This window comes from Ursus maritimus, unplaced genomic scaffold (genome assembly GCF_017311325.1).
Source record: "Ursus maritimus isolate PB19 unplaced genomic scaffold, ASM1731132v1 scaffold_2, whole genome shotgun sequence".
NCBI lineage: Eukaryota > Metazoa > Chordata > Mammalia > Carnivora > Ursidae > Ursus > Ursus maritimus.
In genome coordinates this window covers 5,176,812-5,193,461 of record NW_024424452.1, presented here as the reverse complement: position 1 = coordinate 5,193,461, position 16,650 = coordinate 5,176,812, and the positions used below count along the sequence as shown (strand labels likewise).

The following is a 16,650-nucleotide window of genomic DNA, read 5'->3' as shown; positions in this document are numbered from 1 at the left end:
CCTATCAAGCGTGTGTTCCATGATCGTGTGTGAGCGAGGATCCTGGCTCATCACTGCATCCCTCAGAGTTCACAGGCCCCAGATGCCACCCAAAGAGGTTCACCTCCATTAATCACACACACTTTAAAGGACTATTTTCTGAAACATTTTCAATGTAAGCTAGGCACTGTGGATTTCAAGGGAATTATATAATAGAATGCTTGCTGTTGAAGAATTGATTGTCAAAATTAGGCAAAGCTTAGTGGTCCAGATAAAAGTGCCACAAAATCTCAATGCACCGTGTGCAAGACACAGCACATCTCAGGACCTGCTCGGACAAAACATATACAACATTTAAAAAGATAAAAGTTAAATATTTCACAAGGATTCATCATTTTTAGAAGTCACAACGTCGTACCTGATTATTCTCAACGAAGTGGTGGTGACCAGTGTTTTCTATTAATAGTTTTCTTTAAATTAACTCCCTTTATTACTTAGCCTTACCCTATGCAATCTTCTGGAAATCACAAGTTTGATAATGCATTATACTTTCCGCTAATAAATCAATAATGGGGGACGCCTGGGTGGCTCAGTCGGTTAAGCGTCTGCCTTCAGCTCAGTTCGTGATCCTGGAGTCCTGGGATCGAGCCCCACATCAGGCTCTCTGCTCAGCGGGGAGCCTGCTTCTCCCTCTCCCTTGGTCTGCCACTTCCCCTGCTTGTGCTTTCTCACTCGCTCTCCCTCTGACAAATAAATAAAATCTTTAAAAAATAATAAAAGATAAATAAATTTTAAAAATAAAATCAAAATCAAAATAAATAAACGAATGGGAAATAGCAATGTCTCCAAAAACCACCAAGAATTCAGTGCAGGGGGGGCGCCTGGGTGGCACAGTCGTTAAGCATCTGCCTTCGGCTCAGGGCGTGATCCCGGCGTTCTGGAATCGAGTCCCACATCAGGCTTCTCCACTAGGAGCCTGCTTCTTCCTCTCCCACTCCCCCTGCTTGTGTTCCCTCTCTCACTGGCTGTCTCTCTCTGTCAAATAAATAAATAAAATGTTTAAAAAAAAATGAAATAAAAAAATAAAATAAAAGGCTCCTGTCAAATATTAAAAAAAAAAAAGAATTCAGTGCAGGGAGGAGTCACTGTGAGCTGAAACCTTCACGAAGAAGAAGGGGGTCAGGGTCAAGGAGGCACTGATTAATTTGGACTGATGGAAAGGATATGCTAAGAAAATCTAAGGAAACAATTCTTGAAAGTTTTCACGGAGAAAGAGCTCTTTGAAGAAAATTAATTTGCCGCACATGAGAGGCCACGAAAAGAAAGCGGTGCATGGAAAAAGCATCACCAAGGACACACCAGTGAGGCTAATTAATGACCAATCTGTGGATGGAGACCCCAGAATCAGAATCTTCGAGAAGGAGCACTGAGAAGGCAGAGAGGAAGGAGGCCGGGAAAGGAAGAGAGAGGAGCTCGGACAGGTCTGACGTCGGGATGCGCCGGGTCTGTGGTGCGGGGAAGGCCCCCAGGTAGGTCTGTCTGTCCGGCAGCCGGAGGACCAGACCCTGGAGCCGAGGCAGGGCCACACCTGTGCCCTGAGCCAGGAGAGGAGAGGCGGGCAGAGCAGAAGACACCCAGGGGAGCAAAAGCAGGGCCTGGAAGCCTCACGGACACGAGCACAAATACCCCTAAGGAAGAACTTTACCTTATCTCCTTTCTGAGTTCATCCTCTGCGGCCTGGTTTTCTCCGGGGCAAATCTTGGCCCTGAACTTCCTACAGTGCTGTTTGCCTTCTCTCTGCTGTTCTTGCTGCTGCAACTGCTTTATTCGTTTAGCTAAAGAGCGCATAGAAAAGGCGAGGGGCACTACTTTCTTACTGATTTTAACAGCCACGTCGACCTGAGATGCTGACGAGGTCCGAGTCTTCACCGACCCTTGGCGGGCGTCGGAACTGAAAGGGATTCCACCTTTTTTAAAACGCTTTGTGTTTGAGGAGGACACGTTGGTGGGCTGCGGCAAGACTCTACCTGTCCGACTGCCATCCTCTTGGTCGAAATGGCCTTCAGGGTCCGCAGAGCGACGGTCAGTCTCAGGTGACTTCTCCCGAGATGCCATGCTTCCTTGTGAAAACCTGTCTTCAGGGCAGCGTGTAGCACAGTCCGTGCTGGCGAGACCGCCTGCCCCAGGGGTGACAAACCCTTCCTCCGGGCCAGCTGACGGGCGGCTGTGCCCCGAGTCCTGCTCCGTGTCCCCTCTGTCCCTGAGGTCACAGGGGCCCTTCTCTGAACGCATCACCTCCTCCCGGGGGCCGCGCGAGTCCGTGCCAGGGATGGGCCTCCGGGCGCAGAGGGAGTCTGAAACGCCGGGAAGCTGCTCGTGTCTCGTCTGTCTTGGGGAAACCCGCCTCGGGGCAGGGGTCTTCGGGCCCTGAGGCCTGTTCTCCACTGTGTGCCGAAGAGAAAAGGTCTCTCTCAGTCTGGAAATGGTCACTGCCCTCTTCTCTTCTCCTCCGGTCCTTAACGAAGCAGGACTATCCCGCTTTTCTGGCTGAGGCTTGTCCGATTCCGCCGAATGCGTTTGTATTAAGTGACCTGAGCAGACAGGAACAGAGAAGAGCATCAGGGGCTGCACAGAAATGGAACCAGAGGCTATCTCCACTTGCACAGGCCCTTCGCAAAAGCAGGAATCCAACAGCCGCTCAAACATCCGAAAACGGCCCCACGTTCATCGTAAAGGGCACACGGACGACAACCACGGCGGGATGCCAGCGTATCCTCACGGGCGCGGGTACGGATTTAAGACCCGACAAAAGTTCACGAGGGCGAGGATCAAAAGGAATGTTTACATACTGCTGGGGGTAGCGCAATCGACACCCCAATCCCGGAAACGACCCAACTGTCCACAAGCAAACCGTGGCATTTAAATACAAGAGACTGCTGCACAGCGAAGAGAGGGAACGCATCAGTTGCCCCATGCGACATGCATGAGTCCCACGAGATATCAAGAGAAAGAAACAAATCCCAGAAAAGTCCGTGCACTGGGTGGCTTCAAATTAAAAGCAGGTAAAAACGAACCTGTGGCATCAGAAGTCAGGAAAATGGTCACCACCAGGGGGGCGGTGTAAGTAAAGGAGTCCCAGGGTGGTTTACGGGGGCTATTTCTTGACCTCGGGGCTGTGTTTCTGTATTCAGTCAAATGGCTGAAAGGGGACACTGGTTCAACTGTGCTTCAGGATGCCCCGATATTCTGAGCCGGGTCTCCTTACAGGGTAGCCCATGGCCAAGTGACTATGAGCGGGCTCAGAGATGCCACCCTGGCCCGTTTCGCAACTGACCATCCTCCGCCCCTTCCCCGCGTACACCCACATCCATGGCACCCCACACTGAGAGCAAGCAGGGCCACCGGCGACCAAATCAAAGCTCCGCCACTCTACTGTCCACGTTTCTGTGCTCTGGCCCCACCCCTCCCTCGGGAGCTTCACTTCCACCTCATTCCCGGATTATCAACAGGAGAGCCGGCCTGCTATCTTCCAAATCGGCCTTTCCCCACCCCTGGGGTGCTAGAGAATGCGAGGACAGAGCTGCTCTGTATCCGTGCCCCCCCCCAAGGCCCTGACTTACAGCAACTCCCCTACCTTCCATTTACAAAGCCTCATCCGAAACCATTTCCTCTCACCGGGAACAATACTCGTCTGTCACCTTAGCTGTCCACCAAACCCTAGTTTCAGCTCCCTCGGAGCTCTGGTCTTCCCCCACTCAGAGGACACAATAAGGGGCACCCACCACCTCCATCCCCACACACACAGACCTGGAGACTGGGCCAGGCTGGCCTACAGAAGACAGGATGCACCCCAAGGAGCAGAGCTGGCCATCAGGGGAGGTGATGGCCAAGTCTTCCCTCTGCCAAGGAGGGTGGCTGGGGCTCCGTCCCCCTCCCAGATGTGCTGGCTGCACATGGTTTGGATAAAAAAGAATCGAACCGCTTAAACAGACGGCTGCTCGTGTATGACCAGGCAGTAAAATAACGACTGTCATTATCACAGATGCTGGATCGGCTGGGTGGCAACGCTCATTCTCACACGGCACTCAGTGAAGAAGGCACGGGGGTGACATGTGGGGAAAAAGGCAGAGCGAGGGCTCCAGAAATGCCCCACTCCAGCAAAGAAATCAGAAAATGGGCAAAAGTGGTCACAATCGGCTTTTTCAGACTCTGGAAATGAACAGAAGGCTTGAAGTGTTTGTTAAAGAGAAACGGCCGAGTGAGACCACATCCCGGGATGTGCCACACGTGCCTGCCCTTTCTGTCGTCGATCAGATTTCCTCACGGCCGCAGCTCTGCACTGGCGAGTGTGAGGCATCCTCTGTCTAGGAGAGATTTTGCTCCATGTCAGAAAAAACTATCCCCCAGAAAAGAGTAAGGAAAAGCATCGTAAAGCTGTGAGCTTCAGAAGCTGTCCGCACACCCGTGTTTCTCTCACCTTCCATACCCAACAGCGGCTGCTGAGAGACATTGAGTTTGTTGACGTCGCTGTCAAACATTCCCACCAAAGACGTCTTTAAAACTGCCAACAGAAGCTTCTCCTCTTGTAGTAAAATTTGCCTTTTATCTGGAGTAACATTGATATCAACACATTCTAAGGGAAAAAAAAAAAAGATACTTCTTGTGTTTAAAATCACCTTTAACAAGAGAAATTTCCCCATCTACTATTTTTTTCACTTGCAGTTACTGAAAGTACTATTTTTTAAGAGATTTTATTTATTTATTTGAGAGAGAGAGAGAGAATGAGCAGAGGGAGAGGGAGAAGCAGGCTCCCCGCTGAGCAAGGACCACCCCGCCCCAACGTGGGGCTCAATCCCAGGACCCCAGGATCATGACCGGGGCTACCCAGGCGCCCCCTGAAAGTACTATTAAAAACATTGCAATGTCCAGATTAATATTCATAAACTATAAAATTAACTTTCAAATAAACAAGAAAAAGATGAATCATTTATTAAACGGATGGAACATGCAAGTATTTGAATGGGTGATTTGCAAAAAAAAAAAAAGCAAATAAACACATGAAAACATACGATAGAAAACTACAAGCTAGAATGAGGTCCTTCTATCACCCACTGAGTTTGGTTAAAATGATACCACCCAGTGCACTGCTGGTAGATGTGTGAATTAGTACAGCACGATCACGGTCACGACGGTAATTCTAGCTCTAGAAACGTATCTTCAGGAAATGACCAAAGTCACAAACAACAATTTAATTATAAGGGTAGTATTTAAATTTCTAAAAACTGAAGACAGCTTAAATAAGGCTAAAAATTAGTAAGTTTAAGATACTGGGCGCCTTGGTGGCTCAGTCGGTTAAGCATCCCACTCCTGGAGTCTGCTCAGGTCACAATCTCAGGGTCATGGGATCAAGCCCCATGTCAAGCTCTGCGCTTAGCAGGGAGTCTGCTTGGATAGTCTCTCCTTCTGCCCCTTATCTCCCCTGCTTGCGCACATGTGTGCGCTCTCTCTCTCTCAAATAAATAAATCTTTTAAAAAAAAAGTTTTAAGATACATCAATACATTTGAATATAATGAATGCAGCTACTAAAATCATGTTTCTGAATAATTTTTAATGACATGGAAGAAAGAAAACATTCATGTCTAAGGATAAAGAACCTGATAGAAATTTACTCAAAATAATTTTCTCCCTGCAAAGGATATGAGGTATATATGTTAATTATCTATTTTTTTAAGGCGTGCACATATTCTAAGTGCCTAGAAAAAATACTAGATAACAATAAACCAGAATTTTCCCAATCGGAAGAAAAATATGCATTATTTTTAAAATCAGGGAGAACATTTAGTCTGCCTTCTCTCTTGGGTGCTAGGAAAAAGTCACATTTTTCTGATAATACAATTAACCTGGTCTCAGGCAGAAAGCAGGAAAGCCTCTATAAAAAATAAGTCTATAAAATTAAAAGTCTGTAATGGAAAAAAAAAAAGAAAAATACAGTGCCAGTAAGTATTGCTATAAAAGTCTCTTTCTGGTCATATCAGGGCTTTAAAATTTCATTTTGTTCTTTTCGGGGTAAGTCACCAATGTGACAGAGAGCTCAGGGGAACTTACCTGAATCAACAGAAATGTTAAGAACAACAAATGGATACTGATGTCGATTATACATGTGATAGACCTCGTTCACGAGTCTGGAAACCTACATACAAAGCAAAGATTAAAAAAGAATGTGTGTTCCCCAACATGCTGTTCTAACTAGAGGGACGCATTTTAGCAGCTTTATCGAGGCAGAGTGGGCCTGCAATAAACTACACATACTCAAAGTATACAGTCTGATAAGTTTCCAGTCAAGGTCAGTAAGATTACCATCAAGATCATTAATCTATCCATTGCCCAAAAAAGTTTCCTTGTGCCCTTCCAAGGGATATTTTTAATCATCAACCCCTAACCCTGAATCTTTTTCCAATCCAAAGATGCTTTTGAAGAAATATCAAGAGACACAGGTGCGGCCTATTTATCTACCAGTTGTGTTATTTTGGCCCCGGTGTCATTAACATGCTGCAGGTGCAATTTAAATGCTCGTTAAACACATGCTAATGTACAGAAACGTATTTACATGACTTTATAATGCGATTATTAAACACGATCAGAGACAAACTAGAAAATCACACCATCTACATACAATCCGGGGGGAAATGCAGAGGTTGAACCACATCTGAGAGAAATCATTTTAAAGTATCACTGGAAATCAGAGCCTGTGACTAGGGTACAATGTTGCTAAAGATGCAAAATGAAAACTGAACCCCAGGGGCGCCTGGGAGGCTCAGTCAGTGAAGCATCTGCCTTCGGCTCAAGTCATGACCTCAGGGTCCTCGGATCGAGCCCCAAATCAGGCTCCCTGCTTTACCCTCTGCCTCTGCCACTCTCCCTGCTTGTGCTCTCTCTCTCTCTCCCCCTCTCTGACAAATGAATAAGTAAAATCTTAAAAAAAAAAAAAAAATGAAAAAACAGAACCACTAAAACCCAGGTAACCCTATGAGGATGACCAGCTTCAGTTTGAAGCAGAAGGTATCTGGGCCCTCATTTTCCTGGAAAATGGACAGAAGAGGAGAAAATACGAAGTCTGTGCAAGTGTGTTAGTCTACACGAAAAGTCCACACGGCAGTCAATGTTCTGAGATGATTTACTTTCTACAAATAGTGGTAATTTCTTTGGTAATAAATATGTGGGTTATCAACATGTGTATCCACGTTTACACATGCATAATTGAAACAGCCGTATGGCAGACTTCTTTAAAAGGCTGAAATAAGATAATTTAAAGCCATGTTTCTGAGTCAAAGTCCTACGTTCCACGTAAATTGCCTGTGTCAGGAGACCTTACTAGATAATAAATAAAATTAAAAGTTAAAGACAAAAAGAAAAAACTAATACAAAAAAGATCTTTAAATACCTTTGCTGGGTCACAAGGCCGCCCATTGATGAAGAAAAACTGTCTGTCTGCTGAACTTCTTCCAACACCGTGAGCGCAGTGAGAGATGAAGCCTGAGATGCTGTTCAATGTTCATACGGTAAGGGCAGGATTCCAGAATGAAAAGGGTTAGTAACACATCAGAGGGTACATTCTTAGAGTAAAATCAAAATAAAAATAGAATACCTGGTGACATGTTAGTATTAACATTTCAGTTAATGCGTATCTGTGTTTCATTCTGATAAATCATAAAAAGAACACAGTACTTCTGGAATGTTCTACAGCTCCTGCGGTCAACAAATCCACCACGGGCAATGCAGTGGGTTCAAAACGGATTTGCTTCAGCTCTCCTCTCACACTTGCCCTATTAAATTCTTGGCCTAAACTCAAGGAGTGAGTTTCACCTCAGACTCACATTCTGGAACCTTCCAGCTGATCCCAGTGACTGTCTAGGTAATCGAACTACTTATATTCACGATTTCTGCCCACATTCCCTGCCCTTTTAAAATCTGCTCTCCATCAGCAAACTCCTGTTTACTAAAATGTTGTGAAAGTGCTCACTCTACCTGTGAACTATCTCAGGGATATGCGTACTTCCATAAAGAACAATATGTCCACATGAAGAAATAAGTCCCCACCTTTCATTTCAAGCTTATAAGCCACAGGCAAGTGGAGGAAGAGTGAGCGACATGGGCTGTCCCAGGGCCAAACCCAAGTAGGGAAAAAGCCAATTTTTCTTACAGTAAAAATAATGATGCTGGACAAGATGCTGGGTAAGGCATGAACTAAAGGGAACAGCCTCTTATTACACTCTGCCAAATACCAGTAAAGCAAAACATATATGTAAATTAAAAGTTATTCTAGGGGCCCCTGGGGGGCTCAGGCGGTTAAGTGTCTGCCTTCGGTCATGATTTCAGGGTCCTGGGATCGAGCCCCATGTCAGGCTCTCTGCCCAGCAGGGGGCCTGCTTCTCCCTCTCCTGCTGCTACTCCCCCTGCTTGTGCTCTCTCTCTCTCAAATAAATAAATAAAATCTTTTTAAAAAAAAAAAGTTATTCTAATTGGTCACTAAACAGCGGCGAATTCAATAGGTAACTCCCTAAGATGGACCAGGAACCCAGAATATTGAATGAATTAAGTAACAGAGCCCTTCACAGAAACCTTCTTTCTGGGGCGCCTGGATGGCTCAGTCAATTAAGTGTCTGCCTTTGGCTCAGGTCATGATCTCAGGGTCTGGGGATCAAGCCCCGAATCGGTCTCCCTGCTCATGGGGAGCTTGCTTCTCCCTCTCCTCCCTGCTCGTGTTCTCTCTCACTCTCTCTCTCTTCTCTCAAATAAATAAAATCTTAAAAGAGAAAGAAAGAAAGAAAGAAAGAAAGAAAGAAAGAAAGAAAGGAAGGAAGGAAGAAAGAAAATGCTCTTTCTCAGCAGTAATAATGCCTGCAATTTTATAACAAACATAAGAACGTATAAGCCTTGGGGCACCTGGCTGGCTCAGTCAGTAGAGCGTGTGACTCTCGATCTTGGGGTCGCGAGTTTGAGTCCCACGTGTGGCATAGAGTTTACTTAAAAAAATAAAAATTAAAAAAAACTAAATTAAAATTTTAAAAAATTTAAAATGGTGCCTGGGTGGCTCAGTTGGTGAAGCGTCTGCCTTCGGCTCAGGTCATAATCCCAGGACCCTGGGACAGAGCCCTGCATTGGGTCCCCTGTTCCTGGGGAGCTTGCTCCTCCCTCTCCCCGCTGCTCGTGCTCTCTCTTGCTGTCTCTCTCTCTCAAATAAATAAAAATCTTTAAAAAGATAAATAAAATAAGTTTAAAAATTAAAAAAAAAAGAAACCATAAGCCTTAAGATCACTATCTCTAAGAACGAAAAACTCCAGAGAAAACTGCCATTTCCCCCGCAGCAATCTGCTCACCGAAACAGGGTTTGCACGGCGTCGGCGGGGCTCAGCCCGTACTCTTCACAAACGGAGTCACTAGGGGGCAGCTGAGCAAAGGGAATGAGGCTCTGCAGCTGAAAGAAAACAAGATTCGCAGTTAATTCCTAACAAAAATAGGATGATCCTAACTTCGGAAAGGCAGATACAGAATGAGGGGTTTGTGTTTTCTTTCCCTGGTCAGGCTACAGCTGCTTTTGGCAGTAAGAATAACCGTGATGTTTTTATTAGAAAGATGGACCGCCTGACGTACTTACCCACAACCAACACATTGCCCACAACATATTTTTTCAGACAGACAGTAAAAGGAGTGTTTTCTTCTCTGGAAGAATAAAATAACACAGTCTTTCAGCTCTTGACGTTAATTTTTGTGATTAGTGCCTAATTCAAAAATCAATTGTTGGGGGTGCCTGGCAGGTTCAGTCCGTGGAACACGCGACTCCTGATCTCGGGGTTGTAAATGTGAGCACCACGCTGGGCGTAGAGCTTACTTAAAAATAAAAATCGTTAAAAAAAAAAAAAAGGAAAGGAAATCAATCACCAGCTTTTATTCTCTATGCTTTGGAAAGGACAATGGAAACCCGCCCTAACTGCGACAGCAATAAAGTGTCTCTTAAATAACTGGTCGCCACTACCTGTTTCTGCCCAAACACCGATGCAATATTTTCCTTTATGCTGGAGCTCCCACTGGTGCATACCACCGGCTGCCGTTTGCCTTGCCCGACCTGATTGCTGCAACTGACCCGGATGCCCGCCGAAATGATACAGTACGCATGTAAGACCTGGACCATTTTGGCATACTCCTGTGTAAAAAACACAAATGGGAGACTCCGTGTTACTTTCATCCTGCAAGAATTACACGATTCAAGTTAAAGCATCCAACTCAAGGTTCTCCTATCAGTGTACAAATAAGGCAGATTATTCCTGCCAGAATGAGCCGTAAATCGTCTCCCATGTGTAACTCTGTCCGTGCTGTAAAAGAGAACTCACACTTCTCTCAGGACCACCGTATCCACATCCACTGCTATGATTTTATTTGTATTTGATTCTTTGTTTTTAATTTTTAGAGAGAAAGAAAGCATGAGTGGGGAGGTGGGGGAGGGAGGAGCAGAGGGAGAGAGAGAATCTCAAAAAGACTCCCCACAGAGCCCGACACGGGGCTCGATCCCACAACCCTGAGACCATGACCTGAGCTGAAATCAAGACTCAGACACTCAACCGCCTGAACCACTCTGCACCCCTGTGCCTGCTGCTATAAAAATCAAAAGTGCATTCCCTTAGGCCTTGTGATCTCTCCTCTAGAAATTTATTCTTATAGAAAGACTGGCACAATCGAAGATAGATTACAGAAATGTTCGCTGGAACAATCGGTAATTACGAAAAATTAAAAAGGACATAAGCAACCATCAACAAGGAGCTAATTATGGGATATCCTTATCATGGCAGAATGATAAAGAATAAAGTAATGGGTGAGCCAAAAAAGATACCTACGATATATAATAGGATCCTAATTGTTAAGAAAAAAATCAAAACATACGCATAAAGGCTCTATACATCTGTATACGTGTTTGGATACATACCAAACTCTGGGAGGTCGGCAGAGACAATATCAACTTTCTACCACATACAACTCTACATTACTTAAATGTTTCATGTTCTGTATTGCCTGATTTCATTATACTAACTAGTTAATTTATCTTGAAATTTTCTTTCAAGATTTATAACGACATGAAACTAAAAGGACTCTGGAGAGACATACACCAATCCGTCAACAATGGTCATCTCTGTCAAGTACGAGTTCTTTATTCCTACAATTTCTGAAGCACTGATTTTTTACCATGGGAGACAAAAAAAGCTTTTTTCTATACAAATTTTTTTATTTTTAAATAAAAAAGAAAGGAATGCCTGGGTGGCTGTCGATTAAGCATCTGCCTTCAGCTCAGGTCATGATCCCAGGGTCCTGGGATCGAGTTCCGCATCGGGCTCCCTGCTCAGCGGGAGCCTGCTTCTCCCTCTGCCTGCTCTCTCTGTCTCTCTGACAAATAAATAAATAAAATCTTTAAAAGATAAATAAATAAGAAAAAATGTTTAAGTTTTGTCTATAGTAAATATATGTTTTTGTGAAATTTCACAGTTACAAGCAGCACAAATTGCTTTACAAGAAAGTTTTTAGCTGCGTATGTTTAAATAACTTTTTGATTATGAAAATATATACATACGAAACAGAAAAGCACAAGGAAGATAGCAAGCAGCACATATGATCGCACATCCCAGGATAACCACTGGTAACGATCACGCGTCTTCTCTTCCAGACTTCTTTCTATGCACATTTAGGCCAGTTGCTTTGTTTTTACAAAACTGTAATCATATGTAGTATAATTACATATATATACATTTATGCACAGTTTATAACTACTTTTTAAGCAGAATTAGATAACATTTAGCTACTGGATTTTCATTCAAATTCATAAAAGTTGTAATAATTCATTTTTCAGGAAACCAAGAAAAATAATCTTACAAAAAACTACATATATATAGAGAGAGGCGGAATGGCCAAGTATTTGACTTTTGTTTTTTTTTTTTAAGATTTTATTTATTTATTTGACAGAGAGAGAGAGACAGCCAGCGAGAGAGGGAACACAAGCAGGGGGAGTGGGAGAGGAAGAAGCAGGCTCCCAGCGGAGGAGGGAGCCCGATGCGGGGCTCGATCCCAGAACTCCAGGATCATGCCCTGAGCCAAAGGCAGACGCTTAACGATTGCGCCACCCAGGCGCCCCGAGTGTCCAACTCTCGATTTCGGCTCAGGTCATGATCTCAGGGTCGTGAGACTGAGCCCCACGTTAAGCTCCACGCTCAGCAATCTGCTTGAGAGTCTCTCTTTCCCTCTCCTCTGCCCCTCCCCCTGCTTGTGCACATGCTCTCTCTCTTTCTAAATAAATAAATAAATAAAATCTTTACTAAAAACTAACTACCGATAGAATAAAAAAGTTACTTCTTAAAGAGCCCATTCCCATGTTAGAACACTTAATAAATATGTTTTGATGATTTTTTTTTTCAAGGAAAAAAAGGGGGGTTAAATCAACCTCAAGTTCAGTCTTTGGTGGGAAAAGGCAAACTAAAAAAATCCAGGGAAGAGAATTCACTGAAGAGTTAACTTCAGTGTACTTTCGTGTGGGAGATCTTCTACTATACGAGTACATTCCCCGACGAAGGCTCTGGGGAGCTGGGCTTCTGGATTCACTGTACCTTCTTAATATTCCTTTGAAACTCCTTATGGCGCACGGGGAGTGTGTAAAACAGCTGCTGCACACAGACCGTCGTCCCTCTGGGTCGTGGGTGGGGGGTTCTCTGGACAATTCTCCCATTGTGATCAAACACCAGCCGAGTCCCGACCTTCGCGGACGTGTGGCAGGTGGAAATAGTCACGTCGCTGGGAGAGAAAGCAGGCGCCACGGGGTCAGAAACTCACAGGTGCTCATCACATGCTCATTTTCTTACTTCCGTTCTCTAAAACCCCTCCTGGAAAAAATGCTGATCCCTCTGAGATCATCCAAGAAAGGCTCTACGAGTGAAAAGTCATCATAGAATCTAAGGCTTTGCACCTAACAGACAGCAAGACAGAGAGTTCTGTAAAGGCTCTGTTGTGATAAAAGCTTCGAGATTTGTTTTTAGAGTTAAACTGCAAAATAAAAGATCTCAGAGCTTATATGTTAACGAATAAAGACGTACTTCTCAGTTTTAATCCTACTGTTCTAACACAATTTTTAACAAGGATCCAAAAAATATTATCGTTCCAATGGATAAATGATTATTCATATAAATTTAGCATCTGTTATATGTAATTAGAATTTTGGTTACATTTTTTCCTAAACGCTGAAATAAATTAAAACCAACATGTCTCTAACGTGCAGTCTACGTGCTATTTTGACATTGAGAAGTTACCGCTTTAACAAGGGCAACAATTTTTTTTTACAAGACTATTTACTTCGTTTCATGGCTTACATTTCAGAAGTAGTACCACTTAGATTGGCAGTAAGGTAAAACGGGATGTGGGAGTTAGAAGCTGAGGCATTCGGGATGGAAAAGTATAAGCAATGATTCTAATCCATACGTTTTCATTTTCAGAGGGATTTTTGCAAGGGATCAAGTTAGTAGACAAAAATGTCGTATCACCTCAGTGCACAAAGTGAGCTCAGAGCTTCCCCCCGAAAGCCAAAAGTTTCAACCTGGGTTAGGTCAGCAAAGTCTTGAATCTTAGAAGTGTGATGTTTCAAAGCTGAAAAGAGAGGTGCACAGTAAGACCCAAGATGTCTCAAGTGAAACACCACCGAATAGTCACAATACCTACCAAAGTAACCTGTTTCTAAAAAGTCACTTTTGTGTTTCCTAAGACAGTGTTACTCAAAGCTTTTGAAACATTTTGCCCAAATATTTTAAAACAGTATTAGAAAAATTCAACTTACTTAAGCCTTCAAAGTTTTCTTCTTCTACCCCGCATCCATTGTCTGAAACTTCAATGAGATCCACCCCATAGTCTTTAAGCCTTAGATCTGAAAAGTTTAACATATTAATTTCTCAAAGAACTGATCCATGAAATGCCTTTATACTGACTGTATTTATAACTTACCTAATGCAAAGGTGAGTCATTGCTATACTCACTTCAATGTACTATTGTCATTTGGTGTATTCCACTTTTTTTAAAGGCCTTCTTGGCAATTTATTAACCCAGATAAAATAGTTGTATTTTCTTTCCTTCCTTCCTACCTTTCTTGCAAAAGGATGATGTTTACATAGTCATTAAAGAGAAGAGGCTCTGGAATCAGACTTCCCAGAATCATATTATCCTAGCTGTAGACCCTCAAAAAAAGGAAATTCCTGGGCCTTCATTTTCTTATTTGTGAAACAGACAAAATAACGACAATTTCTGTCTCGTGCAGTTGTTCTGCAACTTAAAAATAGCCGTGTGACACATATAAGAACACAATAAAAGTTAACTGCTTTTATTATTTCTACTATCTACCTAAGTACTAGGCACCTAAGAGACACTAAATTTAAGTTTAAAAAATAAAATTTCTCACTGTACCAACATTTGATTGTCTCATTATAATCACAAATGCTTCTTGAGTAAAAGAGTATAAACTGATGGCTCCCCGTGGCTTAAAACTCTCCCAAACTTACCAATAGTAGTGGCTCCGGCATCCACACTATTTTCAACCAACTCCTTCACAGCAGTACTTAGACTCAGGACCACTTGTCCAGAACAAATCTGATGGACTGACTTCCGATCGATAGGTTTGATGGCCTTAGCAAGTTCTGTGCTAAAGACACCAGTTACAAGAAATGAACTGAGTATGCATTTATGTATTTGCATCCTGGTTTTAAGTGCAGGAAATGATTCGTCTCTGTTAATAGTTAATGTGTCTAACTCGTTCATTTATTATATTAACATATCCATCGATTATATTCACAAATATAAATGTTGTCTTCCAATTCTTACACATCTGTCAAAAAAATCTGAATAGATACTTCCAATGCAATGGATATTTAGAAATTTAATTATGCTGGGATCTACACTGAGGAGACACACATACCGCTCAACCTATGGGTCAATAATCTTTGGCCACAATGGGATCTTCTTCTGAAAAGTGAAAGCAACACTTCTCACACGATTTGAAAACCCAAGAGTATGGTGGGAAATACACAGTGTTTATGTGAAAATCTAAACCATCTTAGAAACTGGGTACCTGTTATATAACTATTTCCACGGGAGCCTTTCAATCTCCCCTCCAAATCCAGGCTGCTTTGGCGAAACAACTGCTGCTTTAGCGAAAACCCCCAAATGTCTTGCTGTACCTACTTTCAGAGTTTCACAACCAATTTGTTTCTACTTTCTCCCTGTTCCAATCCACCCTCCATGCTACCACCAGTTACTTTAGAAATCACAGATCTGGACAATAAAATAAAATAAAATAAAATAAAATAAAATAAAACTTTAGGAAAATAAATCTAGTGTCCCACTGTCTGCTGTATGAAAATCGAGTCATATGAAAAAGTGGATCTCAAATCTACTTTTCTCTCATTCTCTCCAATTCCCCTATATTCTAGTCACAGCAAACTGTTTCCTGCATATCACAAGCTCTTTTAGACACTGCACCTTGTCTATACGGGTCTATCTAGACTATTGCCCTCTTTCTCCTCTGCCTGGCAAACTCCTGCTCATCCCAAGAATGTATTCCTTATGTTCACTAATTTAGCAATTTCTTGTAAGCGGCTTAATTGATAATGTGGGTTTAATAGAACCCAGGAGCTCCCTGGGAGAGAAATCTTTGGGTAGTTTCCCGCAACTGCTAACACAGAGCAGACCCTCAATAAACCCATGTAAAATAAACAACAAACATTTTTACTCTTCGTTCTACCTTGCAAAAAACTTCACTCGGGTTTCTCTTAAATGCGAAAACTGCAGATGACAACACAAAACGGAAAGAAGTTTCTCTGTCACTTGTCTGACAACACACCATAGGCCACAAGACCACTTCCGATATTTATTTTGAGGACGGGGGATGAAACATGTAAACACGGACAGCGAATTTGGGTTCAGGAACCTGACACTGAACGCAGCAGGGCTAGCTGGAAATTCGCCTCTCCGAACTGGGTTACTGGCCAGCAATGACATACTCAAGGAGATGCAAACATTCTGCATGTTTGAAAACTGTGCGGCTATGCAAATTAGCATGTGCCTTGAAGCCTCCCCAAAATAACCTCAATTTTCAAAAAAAGGAAAGAGAGAAACCAGGTAGAAAGGAAATGAATTCAGTTTTCTGGGATGCCGTGCTCCGGCTGCCAGTATACGGACGCGTCCAGGCGTCTGGGCAGAGCCTGCGGTGGGAAAGGGCCCGATCCCCCCGCCTAGCCCGACCGCAAAGCGCCCCCAAAGGGCAGCGGGTCCGGGGAGCGCCAAGGAGCCCGCTCCGGGGCCTCGGCGCGGCTTCGCCCAGCGCCGCTGTCCCCTTCCCCTCCCTTCCAGGGGTCTGGAACGCCGTGGGCCTCAAGGAGGGCGACCGCGAGGGGACACTACAGGCACCGCTCACCTCGGCCCTTCGGATCGCTCCATGGATCCAGAACCTGACCTGCCTCCGGGACTCGGGACAGTTCCCGCCTCCGCTCCCACGGAGGCTCCGCCTCCCTGCCGCCCATTGGCTGCTTCCGACATTGTGTCCCGCCCCTTCCGGATGGGGCAGCAGACGTTTCCCACACCTCCTTCTTGCCGATTGG

At 43.9% G+C, this 16,650-nt stretch overlaps 1 protein-coding gene across 1 annotated transcript in view; it reads right to left on the bottom strand.

The window, feature by feature from the left end:
• PMS2 (PMS1 homolog 2, mismatch repair system component) overlaps positions 1-16,588 on the bottom strand; it is a 25,520-nt gene extending 8,932 nt beyond the window's left edge. Inside the window, exons 1-11 of the mRNA XM_008698337.2 lie at positions 16,467-16,588; positions 14,557-14,696; positions 13,842-13,928; positions 13,552-13,654; positions 12,625-12,808; positions 10,014-10,181; positions 9,358-9,455; positions 7,422-7,521; positions 6,086-6,170; positions 4,457-4,612; positions 1,685-2,570 (exon numbers count right to left, since the gene is read on the bottom strand). Coding sequence (XP_008696559.1) covers positions 1,685-2,570; positions 4,457-4,612; positions 6,086-6,170; positions 7,422-7,521; positions 9,358-9,455; positions 10,014-10,181; positions 12,625-12,808; positions 13,552-13,654; positions 13,842-13,928; positions 14,557-14,696; positions 16,467-16,588 — 2,129 coding nt within the window. The remainder of the gene's footprint in view (positions 1-1,684; positions 2,571-4,456; positions 4,613-6,085; positions 6,171-7,421; positions 7,522-9,357; positions 9,456-10,013; positions 10,182-12,624; positions 12,809-13,551; positions 13,655-13,841; positions 13,929-14,556; positions 14,697-16,466) is intronic.
• Between the last annotated feature and the right edge of the window lie 62 nt (positions 16,589-16,650).